Below are 16,795 nucleotides of genomic sequence, written 5' to 3'. Positions count from 1 at the left end.
AGCCCACACCTCCAGGAGATCACCAGGGAATGTTGACAAAACAAAATATTATGACTCTTATAATGGCATGGGTAATCTCGTAAGGTTAAAATTATGACGAGAAAAGTGTATGTAGTAATAATAATAATAATAATAATAATAATAATAATAATAATAATAATTGAAGATTTACCATATTAAATTAGTTGATGTCTCGATTTTCCTAGTACTTACTATGTATATATACAATATATATATATATATATATATATATATATATATATATATATATATATTTATATATACTTTATATGAATGTATGTATGTATAACCATATATATATATATATATATATATATATATATATATATATATATATATATATATATATATATATATATAATGCTCTTAATGTTTACAGATTATGTACCCAATCTTAAGACGACAACAACAACAACAACAACAACAACAATAATGGAATATGAGATTTGTGTGAAATTTACTCTAAACGAAAAAGATTTTTTCCGGCTTCCGAGATTTCTCAGCGAAGCTAAGCCAAGACGGTTCGGTTTCTAAAGAGCTGAAAAAAATGTCATTTTTTTTTTTAATTTAGAGACTCTATATCAATTTAAAAGACTTCATTTGTTGCACATTAAAATTACAGTAAAATCTCTTAGTGAATTTAACTTTTGAAGTTGATAAATCTTTTATATTTCATCTATTTTCGGTAAAAGTTTTCCGAGAATTTCTCCTTGGAAAAGATGAAAAAAGATTGTTCAATGGCGGAGATATTTTAATGTTCCGAAGAAGGAAAGAAGGGAGAATCATACGACAGAGTTTCTTAAATCGATAACGAAAGAAAGAGGATTTCCTCCCCCCCCCCTCCCCCCACCCCCACCCCTTCTCGCAGGGGGAATTTCCCTCCCCAGGGAGCTCAGGATTTTTCTCGGAGTCAACGAAATTGTCTCCAGACTCTTCAAGAATCATTCTTGTCTTTCCGGTGTCTCCAAAAAGATTCCCGATCCAAAAGGGTCCCAGGGAATCGTTTGAGGGAAAATTTACGTTTTTAATATTATACCTGACAAAAGAAGACGAATCTAGTCATCTATCATATAGATTTTTGAAAGCAATTCAAAATGAATAAAAGTTTTGTAGGAGCATTCAACATTTCAGGCAGAATCCAACAAGGAGGAACTGGCAAGATGTCCCAGTTTACTACTGGCCATCTTCAACTTAAGAGGACACTTGGCGGTGTGGTTTTCACAGAACCACAAAAGGAAGGATCCTTAATGTATAGGATGACCTCTTGGATGAGGTCTAAGGACCCCTTCAACTCTGAGGGCGGGATGGAGGAGAAGGTGGAAGGAGGGCCCCAAGAGGAAAAGAATCAGAAAAGAGAAGAGCTGAAGGAGAAGGAGGATATCCAAAAGACATTTGAGGAACGCATCGGTTTCCTGCAGAAAGAACTGGAAGCAGCTTTTGCCGAGATCAGTCTAAGAAAGGAAGAACAATCTAAATTCTTAGAGGAGAATGAAGAGCTGAGAGCAGAGAATCAGCATCTCAGTAACATCATCAGAAGTCTTCAAATCGATAACCAAATCGATATGGAAAATTTGACGACAAAGAATGACGACCTAGACCGCACAAACGAACATCTAAAAAAGGAAATCTGCAATCAAAAAGTTATCCTGGAACAATGTAAAAATGAATTAAAGGAAAAAGAAAAAGAAAATATTAAAATCAAAGAAAAATTGGATAAAGTTCGCCAGAACAAAAGGAAACTGGAAATATTCACTGAAAAGAAAATGGAAGTATTAAAGCAGATTTCAGAACAGAAGCAGGAATTGGAAGAGAGCCTCAATGAGGCAAAAATAAATGATCTCCTCAGGAATGAGCGCTACAAAGGAATTTTACAAGAGTTAGAAAATTACAAAAAAGAAAATTTGAAATTGAATGACTTGGAGCAAAAAAACATCCTATTGAGTCAAGAACTGGAAACATTCAAATCTGAAAAAAATGTTGGTCTCAAGGACGAGCTGCTTGCGGCAAATGAGATCATCCCTTCACTCAAGGAGGAACTTGAAGAGGGAGATAAGACGAAAGAAGAAAACAAACCTCATATGACGAAACTGAGACTTAACAAGACAAGTTTAAAAATGGATATTAAGGATGTTCAGAAGGATGTCCAAAAGGATGACAGAGACAATAAAAGTGAGGAGAAAGTAGTCGAGGCACAGGATCAGGATACCAACGGACGTAAGGCTGAGAAGGAGGAAGTTGGAGGCGCATCTGGTGTGGGTCAGGTGCTTGGCTGGCTACTAGCCTCAAAAGGCGCTCTCCATGGCACCAGCAACACCCAGGAAGAGCAGCTCAAAAAGGAAATTTCCACGGACGAGGAGAAGGAGGAGAAGGAGGAGGAGGACGAGGAGAAGGAGAAGGAGGAGGAGGAGAAGGAGGAGGAGGAGAAGGAGGAGGAGGAGAAGGAGAAGGAGGAGGAAGAGGAGAAGAAGGAGAAGGAGAAGGAGAAGGAGGAGAAGGAGAAGGAGGAGAAGGAGGAGGAGGAGAAGAAAAAGGAAGAAAAGATTAAAAAAACTACACGAAAACTTATCGTGTATGACCTGGAACCCGAGAAGCCCAAAAGGGCCATCTCCTCATCCGACAGTAGTCACATCACCTTCCAAGGTGAAAAGGTTAGAGTGACCACCACAAGGGACTCTGGCCTCAACAGGTACGTGACTGTCGACTTGCATGTGCCCAGGAGGTTCCACAGAGCCATATATGGAGTGGAAGGAAGGACGCTGATGGAAATCACCCGCCACAGTGGAGTCAGCTTAATAGATATGCCACAAAGGCACGAATATAGTCATTCAATCACCATCAGTGGTACTATTAAGCAGGTTCAGTTAGCAGCTGATCATATCGAATGGCTTCTGAAGAGTCTCACCGGCACTTAAATATTTCGATCAGCAAATGGATAAAAATGAAAAACACAAAAAAAATAAAAAAAATAAAAAATCCCAAAAAAAATAAAAAAATTAAAAAATCCCAAAAAAGAAGAAAAAATGAAAATACCAAAAAAAGTTTTAAACATGAGAATATTTTTGCCATATTAGTTTAATTTCAGTTTATTTTGTGAGGGTAAGGAGATTCAGCCGAGTTTTGCCAGGACCAAATCTTCAAATAATTGTGCTAAATCCAATCACATCCACAAGAAGGAGATCCCCCCCCCCCGGGATCTTTAAACTGGCTGACTGACAGACAGCTACAGGGAGGATACTTGGAAGGACTGGCCAGCTTGGAGGATACAAGGCTTACTATCCAGCTTGAATTACAATTCTTGGAATAACCTGGAGGACAATGGCCTACTGAGGGAAGAAACCCCGCTGAGACTAGTATGCTTTGCACCTTGATGGACGAGTACAAGCCGTTTGTCAAGTGTACAAATGGTCGGATATCTAGATCTATTCTTTCGGATATCAACCTTCGGGTGGTTCTGGGGGAATGATCTAGAAGACCGGCTCTGCAGAGGGAACGAGCTAGGCTTCTTCTAGTAGGCAGTCTTGTCCTTAAAGGTTGGACCAAGATAATCAGCTAGTGAAGGAAGCTGCGCCTCTTCGGAGCAGGTCAGTCTGGAAAGGTGTTCTGATATCAAATGGCTGCTGATGAAGGTTGAAGAACTGGGATGAACAGAGTGAAGTTTTGGTCCTTACAATTGGCGAGTTGATGCCCTCACAATTTTATGAAAGGAATAGTATCTTCTTTTTCTTCTTTTTTTTTTTAGGTTTAAGGTTTTATTTTTTAGGTTTAAGGTTTTTTTTTTAGGTTTAAGGTCTTTTTTTTTTAGGCTTAAGGACTGGCTATGCAGGTGAAGAAACTCTGAATGATGAATGAGCGTGTCTTGTTTAAGTGGGTAAAATGACGATTGGCTTCACCAACCGGCCAAAAATTCATGCTTGGCTTCACCGTACTGCCCACTAGGCTTCGCCGACCGGCCCACACAATGACGCTTGGCTTCACCGCCTGGCCTAAAATGGCACTTGGCTTCACCACCTGGCCCACTTGGCTTCACTGCCCGGCCCAACAATAGCGCTTGGCTTCACCGCCTGGCCCGCTTGGCTTCATCGCCCGGCACAACAATGGCGCTTGGCTTCATCGCCCAGCTTACAATGGCGCTTGGCTTCACCGCCTGGCCCGCTTGGCTTCATCGCCCGGCTTATAATGGCGCTTGGCTTCACCGCCGGCAAACAATGGCGCTTGGCTTCACCGCCCGGCTTACAATGGCGCTTGGCTTCACCGCCCGGCTTACAATGGCACTTTGCTTCACCACCTGGCCCGCTTGGCTTCACCGCCCGGCTTACAATGGCGCTTGGCTTCACCGCCCGGCTTATAATGGCGCTTGGCTTCATCGCCCGGCCCAACAATGGCGCTTGGCTTCACCGCCCGGCTTACAATGGCGCTTGGCTTCACCGCCTGGCCCGCTTGGCTTTACCGCCCGGCTTACAATGGCGCTTGGCTTCACCGCCTGGCCTGCTTGGCTTCACCGCCCGGCTTACAATGACGCTTGGCTTCACCGCCTGGCCCGCTTGGCTTCACCGCCTGGCTTACAATGGCGCTTGGCTTCACCACCCGGCTTACAATGGCGCTTGGCTTCACCGCCTGGCCCGCTTGGCTTCACCGCCTGGCCTGCTTGGCTTCACCGCCTGGCCCGCTTGGCTTCACCGCCTGGCCCGCTTGGCTTCACCGCCCGGCTTACAATGGCGCTTGGCTTCACCGCCTGGCTTACAATGGCGCTTGGCTTCACCGCCCGGCTTACAATGGCGCTTGACTTCACCGCCTGGCCCGCTTGGGTTCACCGCCCGGCTTACAATGGCGCTTGGCTTCACCGCCCGGCTTACAATGGCGCTTGGCTTCACCGCCCAGCTTATAATGGCGCTTGGCTTCATCGCCCGGCCCAACAATGGCGCTTGGCTTCACCGCCCGGCTTACAATGGCGCTTGGCTTCACCGCCTGGCCCGCTTGGCTTTACCGCCCGGCTTACAATGGCGCTTGGCTTCACCGCCCGGCTTACAATGGCGCTTGGCTTCACCGCCTGGCCCGCTTGGCTTCACCGCCTGGCTTACAATGGCGCTTGGCTTCACCGCCCGGCTTACAATGGCGCTTGGCTTTACCGCCTGGCCCGCTTGGCTTCACCGCCTGGCCTGCTTGGCTTCACCGCCTGGCCCGCTTGGCTTCACCGCCCGGCTTACAAGCGCTTGGCTTCACCGCCTGGCTTACAATGGCGCTTGGCTTCACCGCCCGGCTTACAATGGCGCTTGGCTTCACCGCCTGGCCCGCTTGGCTTCACCGCCTGGCCTGCTTGGCTTCACCGCCTGGCCCGCTTGGCTTCACCGCCTGGCTTACAATGGCGCTTGGCTTCACCGCCTGGCTTACAATGGCGCTTGGCTTCACCGCCTGGCTTACAATGGCGCTTGGCTTCACCGCCTGGCTTACAATGGCGCTTGGCTTCACCGCCTGGCCCGCTTGGCTTCACCGCCTGGCCCGCTTGGCTTCACCGCCCGGCTTACAATGGCGCTTGGCTTCACCGCCTGGCTTACAATGGCACTTGGCTTCACCTCCCGGCTTACAATGGCACTTGGCTTCACCGCCTGGCCCGCTTGGCTTCACCACCTGGCTTACAATGGCGCTTGGCTTCACCGCCCGGCTTACAATGGCGCTTGGCTTCATCGCCTGGACCAACAATGGTGATTGGCTTCACCGCCTGGCTTACAATGGCGCTTGGCTTCACCGCCTGGCCCGCTTGGCTTCACCGCCTGGCTTAAAATGGCGCTTGGCTTCACCGCCCGGCTTACAATGGCGCTTGGCTTTACCGCCCGGCTTACAATGGCTCTTGGCTTCACCGCCCGGCTTACAATGGCGCTTGGCTTCACCGCCCGGCCCAACAATGGCGCTTGGCTTCATCGCCCGGCCCATCAATGGCGCTTGGCTTCACCGCCTGGCTTACAATGGCGCTTGGCTTCATCGCCCGGCTTACAATGGCGCTTGGCTTCATTGCCCGGCCCAACAATAGCGCTTGGCTTCACCGCCTGGCTTACAATGGTGCTTGGCTTCACCGCCTGGCTTAAAATGGCGCTTGGCTTCACCGCCTGGCTTACAATGGCGCTTGGCTTCACCGCCTGGCCTGCTTGGCTTCACCGCCTGGCCTGCTTGGCTTCACCGCCCGGCTTACAATGGTGCTTGGCTTCAACGCCCGGCTTACAATGGCGCTTGGCTTCACCGCCCGGCTTACAATGTCGCTTGGCTTCACCGCCTGGCTTACAATGGCACTAGGCTTCACTGCCTGGCCCGCTTGGCTTTACCGCCCGGCTTACAATGGCACTTGGCTTCAACGCCTGGCCAGCTTGGCTTTACCGCCCGGCTTACAATGGCGCTTGGCTTCACCGCCTGGCCCGCTTGGCTTTACCGCCTGGCTTACAATGGCTCTTGGCTTCAACGCCTGGCCCGCTTGGCTTCACCGCCCGGCTTACAATGGCGCTTGGCTTCACCGCCCGGCTTACAATGGCGCTTGGCTTCACCGCCCGGCTTACAATGGCGCTTGGCTTCATCGCTCGGCCCAACAATGGCGCTTGGCTTCACCGCCCGGCTTACAATGGCGCTTGGCTTCACCGCCTGGCCCGCTTGGCTTTACCGCCCGGCTTACAATGGCGCTTGGCTTTACCGCCTGGCCCGCTTGGCTTCACCGCCCGGCTTACAATGGCGCTTGGCTTCACCGCCCGGCTTACAATGGCGCTTGGCTTCACCGCCCGGCTTACAATGGTGCTTGGTTTCACCGCCCGGCTTACAATGGCGCTTGGCTTCATCGCCCGGACCAACAATGGTGCTTGGCTTCACCGCCTGGCTTACAATGGCGATTGGCTTCACCGCCTGGCCCGCTTGGCTTCACCGCCCGGCTTACAATGGCGGTTGGCTTCACCGCCCGGCTTACAATGGCGCTTGGCTTCACCGCCCGGCCCAACAATGGCGGTTGGCTTCACCGCCCGGCCCAACAATGGCGCTTGGCTTCACCGCCCGACTTACAATGGCGCTTGGCTTCATCGCCCGGCTTACAATGGCGCTTGGCTTCATCGCCCGGCCCAACAATGGCGCTTGGCTTCACCGCCTGGCTTACAATGGTGCTTGGCTTCACCGCCTGGCTTACAATGGCGCTTGGCTTCACCACCTGGCCTGCTTGGCTTCACCGCCAGGCCTGCTTGGCTTCACCGCCTGGCCTGCTCGGCTTCACCGCCCGGCTTACAATGGTACTTGGCTTCACCGCCCGGCTTACAATGGCGCTTGGCTTCACCGCCCGGCTTACAATGGTGCTTGGCTTCATCGCACCATTCAACAATGGCGCTTGGCTTCACAGCCCGGCTTACAATGGCGCTTGGCTTCACCGCCCGGCCTACAATGGCGCTGGGCTTCACCGCCTGGACCACTTGGCTTTACCGCCCGGCACAATAATGGCGCTTGGCTTCACCGCCTGGCCCGCTTGGCTTTACCGCCCGGCACAATAATGGCACTTGGCTTCATCGCCCGGTCCAAAAATGGCGCTAGGCTTCACCGCCCGGCTTACAATGGCGCTTGGCTTCACTGCCTGGCCCACTTGGCTTCACCGCCCGGCTTACAATGGCGCTTGGCTTCACCGCCTGGCAAAACAATGACCCTTGGCTTCACCACTGAATTTCAAATATCATCAGTCACGACTGACTAGTAATAGGCTAGCTGTAGTGAGGGAAGTTGGCCGAAAGCTATTTCAGTACGAAGGGCAACCTCTGGCGCGGCGGAAAAACCCGTAAGTTCAATGCCCAGAAAACTGAAGTAGGTTTCAAATTGCTTCTCTCAGTAATCCAACTCAAATACAAGTCATGACTGATCTTAATAGACTAGCTGTAGTGAGGGAAGTTGGCCGAAAGCTATTTCAGTAAGAAGGGCAACCTCTGGCGTGGCGGAAAAACCCGTAAGTTCAATGCCCAGAAAACTGAAGTAGGTTTCAAATTGCTTCTCTAAGTAATCCAACTCAAATACAAGTCATGACTGATCTTAATAGGCTAGCTGTAGTGAGGGAAGTTGGCCGAAAGCTATTTCAGTAGGAAGGGCAACCTCTGGCGCGGCGGAAAAACCCGTAAGTTCAATGCCCAGAAAACTGAAGTAGGTTTCAAATTGCTTCTCTAGGTAATCCAACTCAAATACAAGTCATGACTGATCTTAATAGGCTAGCTGTAGTGAGGGAAGTTGGCCGAAAGCTATTTCAGTACGAAGGGCAACCTCTGGCGCGGCGGAAAAACCCGTAAGTTCAATGTCCAGAAAACTGAAGTAGGTTTCAAATTGCTTCTCTAAGTAATCCTACTCAAATACAAGTCATGACTGATCTTAATAGGCTAGCTGTAGTGAGGGAAGTTGGCCGAAAGCTATTTTAGTAAGAAGGGCAACCTCTGGCGCGGCGGAAAAACCCGTAAGTTCAATGCCCAGAAAACTGAAGTAGGTTTCAAATTGCTTCTCTAAGTAATCCAACTCAAATACAAGTCATGACTGATCTTAATAGGCTAGCTGTAGTGAGGGAAGTTGGCCGAAAGCTATTTCAGTAGGAAGGGCAACCTCTGGCGCGGCGGAAAAACCCGTAAGTTCAATGTCCAGAAAACTGAAGTAGGTTTCAAATTGCTTCTCTAAGTAATCCAACTCAAATACAAGTCATGACTGATCTTAATAGGCTAGCTGTAGTGAGGGAAGTTGGCCGAAAGCTATTTTAGTAAGAAGGGCAACCTCTGGCGCGGCGGAAAAACCCGTAAGTTCAATGCCCAGAAAACTGAAGTAGGTTTCAAATTGCTTCTCTAAGTAATCCAACTCAAATACAAGTCATGACTGATCTTAATAGGCTAGCTGTAGTGAGGGAAGTTGGCCGAAAGCTATTTTAGTAAGAAGGGCAACCTCTGGCGCGGCGGAAAAACCCGTAAGTTCAATGCCCAGAAAACTGAAGTAGGTTTCAAATTGCTTCTCTAAGTAATCCAACTCAAATACAAGTCATGACTGATCTTAATAGGCTAGCTGTAGTGAGGGAAGTTGGCTGAAAGCTATTTCAGTAGGAAGGACAACCTCTGGCGCGGCGGAAAAACCCGTAAGTTCAATGCCCAGAAAACTGAAGTAGGTTTCAAATTGCTTCTCTAAGTAATCCAACTCAAATACAAGTCATGACTGATCTTAATAGGCTAGCTGTAGTGAGGGAAGTTGGTCGAAAGCTATTTCAGTAGGAAGGGCAACCTCTGGCGCGGCGGAAAAACCCGTAAGTTCAATGCCCAGAAAACTGAAGTAGGTTTCAAATTGCTTCTCTAAGTAATCCAACTCAAATACATGTCATGAATGATCTTAATAGGCTAGCTGTAGTGAGGGAAGTAGGCCGAAAGCTATTTCAGTACGAAGGGCAACCTCTGGCGCGGCGGAAAAACCCGTAAGTTCAATGCCCAGAAAACTGAAGTAGGTTTCAAATTTCTTCCCTTATTCTTCCAACTCAAATATAAGTCATGAATTATCATAATACATTTATGAAGTACTGATGAATTATGAATTGAGATGAAAAGGAAATAAAAAAAAAGAGGGAAGGAAGAAAGGGTCGTGGGAACCAAGCCTGCCATAATGGATATGGGCAAAACCCACCTGATGAGCTCTTTGGTCAGAGCGAAACCCTTATGTATGTCACTTTGGTAGTGGTATGTATGCTATTGATTAATTTTTATATATTTATTCATATATATATATATATATATATATATATATATATATATATATATATGTATATATATATATATATATATATACATATATATATATATATATATATATATATATATGACATATTCACACACATGGCATTCTGGTAGAAGGGAGTGTATAATTAGAATCCCATTGATGGTTAAGTGTTGGCCTTCAAATGGCGATGCTTACAGCTCCATCTATTATGAGATGGCCGTAGCTCCTCTCCTTCTGAACAATGTGTGTTCCATCAAATCATTCCGTATGAGAGGGTTTCTGGTCGTGGACATCAATATAATGTTGGTTTACCCAGAGGAAATATGTGAATCACGACACCCTGAAGATGTACGCAAGCCAGTAGAAATCGGGGGTCAATGAACGAACATTATATTGATATCCATGACGAGAAACCCTCTCATACAGAATGATTTGATGGAACACACATTGTTCAGAAGGAGAGGAACGAAGGCCAGCTCATGATAGCTCAAGCTGTAAGCATCGCCATTTAAAGGCCAACACTTAACATTCAATGGGATTCTAGTCATACACTCCCTTCAAGATGAAAGCAATATGGATAATCTCTGTGGTGGTGTATGTGCCTGCTTATGTGTCTAAGTGTGTAAGTACATGTGTAAGTGTGTATAGTAAATAATCAACAATTATCCTTTTCTTAATCTAGGGATTTTTTAAATTTGTAATAGTTTAAATTTCCAATTTTTAGTTTTATATAGAATATATTTTTAAAATATTCAATTATAATTTTTGTAGAACCTCATACATAAAATTAGTCTAAAGGGTATATTAATCTACAGATTGGTGATGGTGGGAGATTTTTGTCTGATCGCTCACAGCAAACCAACCTAGTATGGGTGACCCTGACTAGTATAGCTATGCAATATGTTCTAGCCACTGCAGATTGGTGATGGTGGGAGATTTTCATCTAATCGCTCACCGCAAGCGAACCTATAATGCATAGAATGGTTTATGTGATAGTGAGTATTTCATAATTTCAGATTGGAAGTTGAGAAACTTGTACAGTTTCTGAAAACATTTGACAGATGTTGGAGTAAGATTCAGAAGTTTTCAGAATTCAAGTCCTTAGTTCCGAGAAAGGGTTGTGATGGCCGATGTGGTAACGTCCCTGACTGCTGAACGCCAGACTGCGGTTCGAGTACCGCTCAAGCTCGTTAGTTTCTTTGGTCCCTGTAACCTAACCATTCTTGAGAGCTAAGGATGGGGGGTTTGGGGAGGCTAACCTACAGGTCTATCTGCTGAGTCATCAGCAGCCATTGCCTGACCCTCCTTGGTCCTAGCTTTGGGTGGGGAGGGGGCTTGGGCGCTGATTATATGCATATATATAGTCACTCTCTAGGGCATTGTCCTGCTTGATAGGGCAATGTCACTGTCTCTTTCCTCTGTCATCGTGAGTGACCTTTAAATGTCTTTTCTGTTTGTATCTAGAGACATTTTACAGATGTTGGAATGAGATTCAGTTTTCTAAATGAATTCCTTGATTTCTTTTACCTTAATGTAGACTTTATATATATATATATATATATATATATATATATATATATATATATATATTTATATATATATATATATATACATACAAATATATACATATATATATACATACAAATATATACATATATATATATATATATATATATATATATATATATATATATATATATATATATACACATACATACCAAAAAATGGGTAATCCAGTTTCTATGAAACCAATATATTGGTTTTAATTTCCCTTATCAACAATATTGGAAACCTTACTGTATGCTGAATAAAAGTAAAAGAAAAAAAATCTAAGGAAATAACATCCCCTGATAAAGTATATGGAAAAGGGCGCCCTTCAGCAACTGCTAAATTCGCTGCCTTTTTTTTCAATTTATCCTTATATTTTCCATCTCATGAGAAAATTCCCTGTGGTTTATTTCCAATCTAAACACTCAAAATTCCTTCATAATTTTTCTCAAATTTCATTACATAAAACACAAACTTAAAATAAGTTTGATGGAGCATATTCATCATCTCTTTCAAAAAAAATTTTTTTTTTTTGCACACATTCGCCATTTCCTTCAAACATGCAAATTAAGCAGTAATTTGCAAGAGGATATTGCAATATTTCGAAATAGACGAGAACAAAAGAAAAAAGGAACTTGAACAAAAAGGGAAAATAAAAAATACTCACCAAACTAATTGGTCTCCCCGGCCCCAAATCCCATAATCTAACTCAACTAACTGGATGAAAAACAAGAGAGAAAAGTCAGTTCCAGACGTTGCCCCATCAAGCAGGTCAATGCCCTAGAGACTGACCATATATACATAATATAAGCGCCCAATCCCCCTCCCCCCCACAACGCTAGGGCCAAATATAATTATTATTATTATTATTATTATTATTATTATTATTATTATTATTATTATTGTGGTAGGAGACCCTCTTTTAGGCAGGTTGAGTTAAAAGTAATGGCTGCATCGGCAGAGTTTATTTTCTTATCCAATTTTTCTATTTTCCGGATAATTCTCTTCTCTAGAGCGCTGCAATCAGCCAGAAGACTTGAAAAATTCATCAGTCGGGTGAATGACAAAATCGGGAAGACTTTTCAAGTATATTCTCACAAAATACAAGTAAAACTTTTGGTACAAAATAGTAAAAACTACGACGCGTTTCGAGGATAAGTAATCCTGATCCTGGGTATAAATACCACCCGACTGCAGCATCCACCTCACTCTCTACCTGAAGAAGAGGAAGGACTTATCCTCGAAACGCGTCGTAGTTTTTACTATTTTGTACCAAAAGTTTTACTTGTATTTTGTGAGAATATACTTGAAAAGTCTTCCCGATTTTGTCATTCACCCGACTGATGAATTTTTCAAGTTTGCTGGCTGATTGCAGCGCTCTAGAGAAGAGAATTATCCGGAAAATAGAAAAATTGGATAAGAAAATAAACTCTGCCGATGCAGCCATTACTATTATTATTATTATTATTATTATTGTTGTTGTTATTATTATTATTATTATTATTGGCTGCTAATGACATAGCAGACAGACCTATAGGCTCCCCCCCCCAACCTTAGCTCATAAGGATGGTGAGATTGTAGCGACCAAAGAAACAAACGAGTTTGAGCGAGACTCGAACCCCATTCTGGAGATCGCCAGTCAGGGAAATTACCACTCAGACCAGTATTTCTTGTTGTGTCAGCAGAATTAGCAGTGACAGCAGTAGCCCTGGTTTCAATACCTCTCCTTATAAGACTTCTGTGATTGTTCTGTCGTGTTCAGTGACTGGGACTCTTCCATTGTGGCGTTAACCAAGGTCTACAGAGTCCTTGGTGTCAAGGACTCTTCCATTGTAGCATTAACCAAGGTCTACAGAGTCCTTGGTGTCAACTTGACCTTAGGGTACACTCGGACACACTATTCTATCTTATTTCTTCCACTTGTTCTGTTAAAGTTTTTTTTTATAGTTTATATAGGTAATATTTATTTTAATGTTGTCACTGTTCTTAAAATATTTCATTTTACTTTATTTTATTATTATTATTTATTTATTATTTATTTTTCCTGTTGGGGCCCCTGGGCTTATAGCATCCTGCTTTTCCAACTAGGGTTGTAGCTTAACAAGTAATAATAATAATAATAATAATAATAATAATAATAATAATAATAATAAAGTGTTTTAATGATCAAACCTTCATGTTTATGTGGAATGTTATTTTACTGCTTTGTTACCTGATATTATATCAAGGCTATATTTCCTAAAACAAAAACTTGGGTTTTCAACCATTGTAAAATTTACTCTGTTCTAAATGTTCGATTAGTAGGTTGTATTTCATATTAAAAAAAAAAAAAACTATAATTATAATCATCCTAATTATTTGTGGAATTCGTTGAGCAAATTCCAGATGCAATTTGACTAATTACAAAATGGAATTCGTCTAATGAATTTCATATGAAATGGCTTTTAAAGACGACTAGCGAAATCTAACCGAGGCCCTTTGATGATGATAATGATGATGAAATGGTTTTTATATTAAATCACCAATTGGACAAAGTAACGGAGTTCTAAAAAACTTGGAAATACTTATTTTGATAAGTGGTCACAACTATCAAAATCAATGGAATTTTGATTTAACTGTAAAACAGCCAATCGTCATGCGGATCACATAATGTGCACTCACATATCAAGAGTTCAGGAAAAATTTAAAAAAAAAGTCTGTGGATAATGTGATGAAGCTGGTGTAGAGATTAAGGTTACAAAACCACCGAAAAAATGCTATATTAATATTATAAAAGACGAAAATAACGCATCTTCCTTTCACGTGAAGGATGACAAAAATAGCGTCAAGGTTTGTAATAGTCTACCATAGGTATTTCCCGTCCAATACATTTTCTGTAAATAATTAATTTTGTTACGTTTTCTATGACTTCAAAGTATCCTGGACATACAAGGACTAGAACTTGGCAATACATCTGAACTGCAATGAGATCGAATTGTAAAATTATATCGCAATATCAACTTCATTGTTTCTTTTTTTCATCCTCAATTTCAGGGGTACACAGGATTCTTTATAAATTCCAAAGGGACACAGAAGAATCTGTCGTATACGAAATCAAGGATACATTTGTTCGTGGACCTGTCATGGTTCTTATATCTTTCTGAGACACACACACACTATATATATATATATATATATATATATATATATATATATATATATATATATATATATATATATATATATACACACGTGTATATATATATATATATATATATATATATATACATTATATATATATATATATATATATATATATATATATATATATGTATATATTTATATATATATATATATATATATATATATATATATATATATATATATATATATATATTATATAGGCAGAACATGTGGACCTAATGAGAATGACAGATAATAGATGGACCAAAGGAATAACAGAATGGGTCACTTGAGACAGCAAAAGAAACTTAGGAAGGAAGAAAAGACGATGGATTGAAGAGCTAAGAATGAATCTAAAGTTTATAATAATCGGTAGATTAGTGATGGTGGGAGATTTTCGTCTGATCGCTCAAAGCAAACCAATCTAGTATGGGTGGCCATGACTAGTACACCTATCCAATCTGTTCTGGCCACTATGGATATGTTATGGCGGGAGATTTTCGTCTGATCGCTCACAACAAACCAACCTAGTATGGGTGGCCCATACTATTATATAATCTATTGGGGTTTTTCAATATTTTCACGAAATTTTCTAATAAAATTCAATGCTTAAAAAACTTTATAAGGGAAAATCTATCATGTTAAACACACAATAAAACCCAATTATTATTATTATTATTATTATTATTATTATTATTAGCTAGGCTACCGGATGCTACAAGCCTAAAGGCTCCACAAGAGAAAATATTTCGCACTCTCGGACACCTGTCGTCCAGAAAGGGATGTAATGGAAATCTCTCTCAAATAACCGTTTATCCAGACACTCATATGAGCGACTGTACCTCTACGGAACTTATTTCCTTGAAAGATGTACTTATTTCCTTAAAAGATGTACTTATTTCTATAAAAGATGTACTTATTTCTTTAAAAGATGTACTTATTTCCTTGAAAGATGTAATTATTTCCTTGAAAGATGTACTTATTTCCTTAAAAGATGTACTTGTTTCCTTAAAAGATGTACTTATTTCTATAAAAGATGTACTTATTTCCTTAAAAGATGCACTTATTTCCTTGAAAGATGTACTTATTTCCTTGAAAGATGTACTTATTTCCTTGAAAGATGTACTTATTTCCTTAAAAGATGTACTTATTTCCTTAAAAGATGTACTTGTTTCCTTAAAAGATGTACTTATTTCCTTAAAAGATGTACTTATTTCCTTGAAAGATGTACTTATTTCCTTAAAAGATGTACTTATTTCCATAAAAGATGTACTTATTTCCTTGAAAGATGTACTTATTTCCTTGAAAGATGTACTTAATTCCGTAAAAGATGTACTTATTTCCTTGAAAGATGTACTTGTTTCAATTTGTGAAAATGCAAATTCTTTCTAATCGCATTTAGAAAGAAGTTGAAATAAAACTGTAAGTTGAAATAAAGTCGTAATAAATTTAGAATGTGATAGCTGTGAATAATGAAAAAAAAAAAAAAATGATCTTCACTAATTCACATGGTTTACATATGACATAAACCATAACTGAAAAAAAATAAATAAAAAAATAATTGAACGACAAAATATTTTTTCCCAATAAGTTTAAATAAAGTCGTAATAGAATGTGATAGCTGTAAATAATGAAACAAAATAAATGATCTTCGATCACTCACATGGTTTACGTATGACATTCACCTTAAGGAAAAAAAAATTAAAATCGAACGACAAAATACAAAAAGGAAAAAATTACCTTCAATAAGTTACCTGGTTTACATATGACATACACCATAACTGAAAAAAAATAAATAAAAAAAAATAATTGAACGACAAAATATTTTTTTTCTCAATAAATGTATATAAGAAAACCGAAGGAATAACCGATGATATTAATATGTAAGAAACTAGGAGGGAAGGCAGAACAGTGACGTAATTAGCCTGTTGAATAAAAAAACCTTCAAATGCTTTTGCTTAGATTGCAAAGCAATTGCTTTAATTCCAATAAAAAAAAATGCTGGTAGCAAATGCTTAGAGCAGCAAATACATAAAAGTTATAAGAAACTGCTTTATTTCCAATATATTAAAAACAATGCAATTCTCCATTTCATGAAATACTCTAAGAAATTAATTTCCTTCCATGAAATCTGAAAGTTACAGTCACGCTGACTTTTATACTGTTGTTTAACTGGCTTTATGTAGAGAATTTCTGCAGATACTACATGCAATAAACCATATATATATATATATATATATATATATATATATATATATATATATGTATATATATATATATATATATATATATATATATATATATATATATGTATATATATATATATATA

The 16,795-nt window shown here is 41.3% G+C and overlaps 1 protein-coding gene across 1 annotated transcript; it reads left to right on the top strand.

The window, feature by feature from the left end:
• Positions 1-1,115: 1,115 nt before the first annotated feature.
• On the top strand, positions 1,116-14,447 carry LOC137632516 (uncharacterized protein PF3D7_1120000-like). Its single transcript, XM_068364485.1, has 2 exons — positions 1,116-2,277; positions 14,338-14,447. The coding sequence occupies exons 1-2, from the start codon at positions 1,116-1,118 to the stop codon at positions 14,445-14,447; spliced, it is 1,272 nt and encodes a 423-aa protein (XP_068220586.1).
• The last annotated feature ends 2,348 nt before the right edge of the window (positions 14,448-16,795 follow it).

The sequence above is a fragment of the Palaemon carinicauda genome, chromosome 3 (genome assembly GCF_036898095.1).
Source record: "Palaemon carinicauda isolate YSFRI2023 chromosome 3, ASM3689809v2, whole genome shotgun sequence".
Classification (NCBI taxonomy): Eukaryota; Metazoa; Arthropoda; class Malacostraca; order Decapoda; family Palaemonidae; genus Palaemon; species Palaemon carinicauda.
Note: the sequence above shows the minus strand (reverse complement) of the source record. Positions and strands in the feature narration are given on the sequence as shown.

Excerpts from the sequence above, each read along its gene's own strand:
- LOC137632516 (XM_068364485.1), top strand. The coding sequence starts at position 1,116 with ATGAATAAAAGTTTTGTAGGAGCATTCAACATTTCAGGCAGAATCCAA. Across the intron at positions 2,278-14,337 it reads TGGAGGCGCATCTGGTGTGG|GGGTACACAGGATTCTTTAT; the intron begins GTCAGGTGCTTG and ends CCTCAATTTCAG.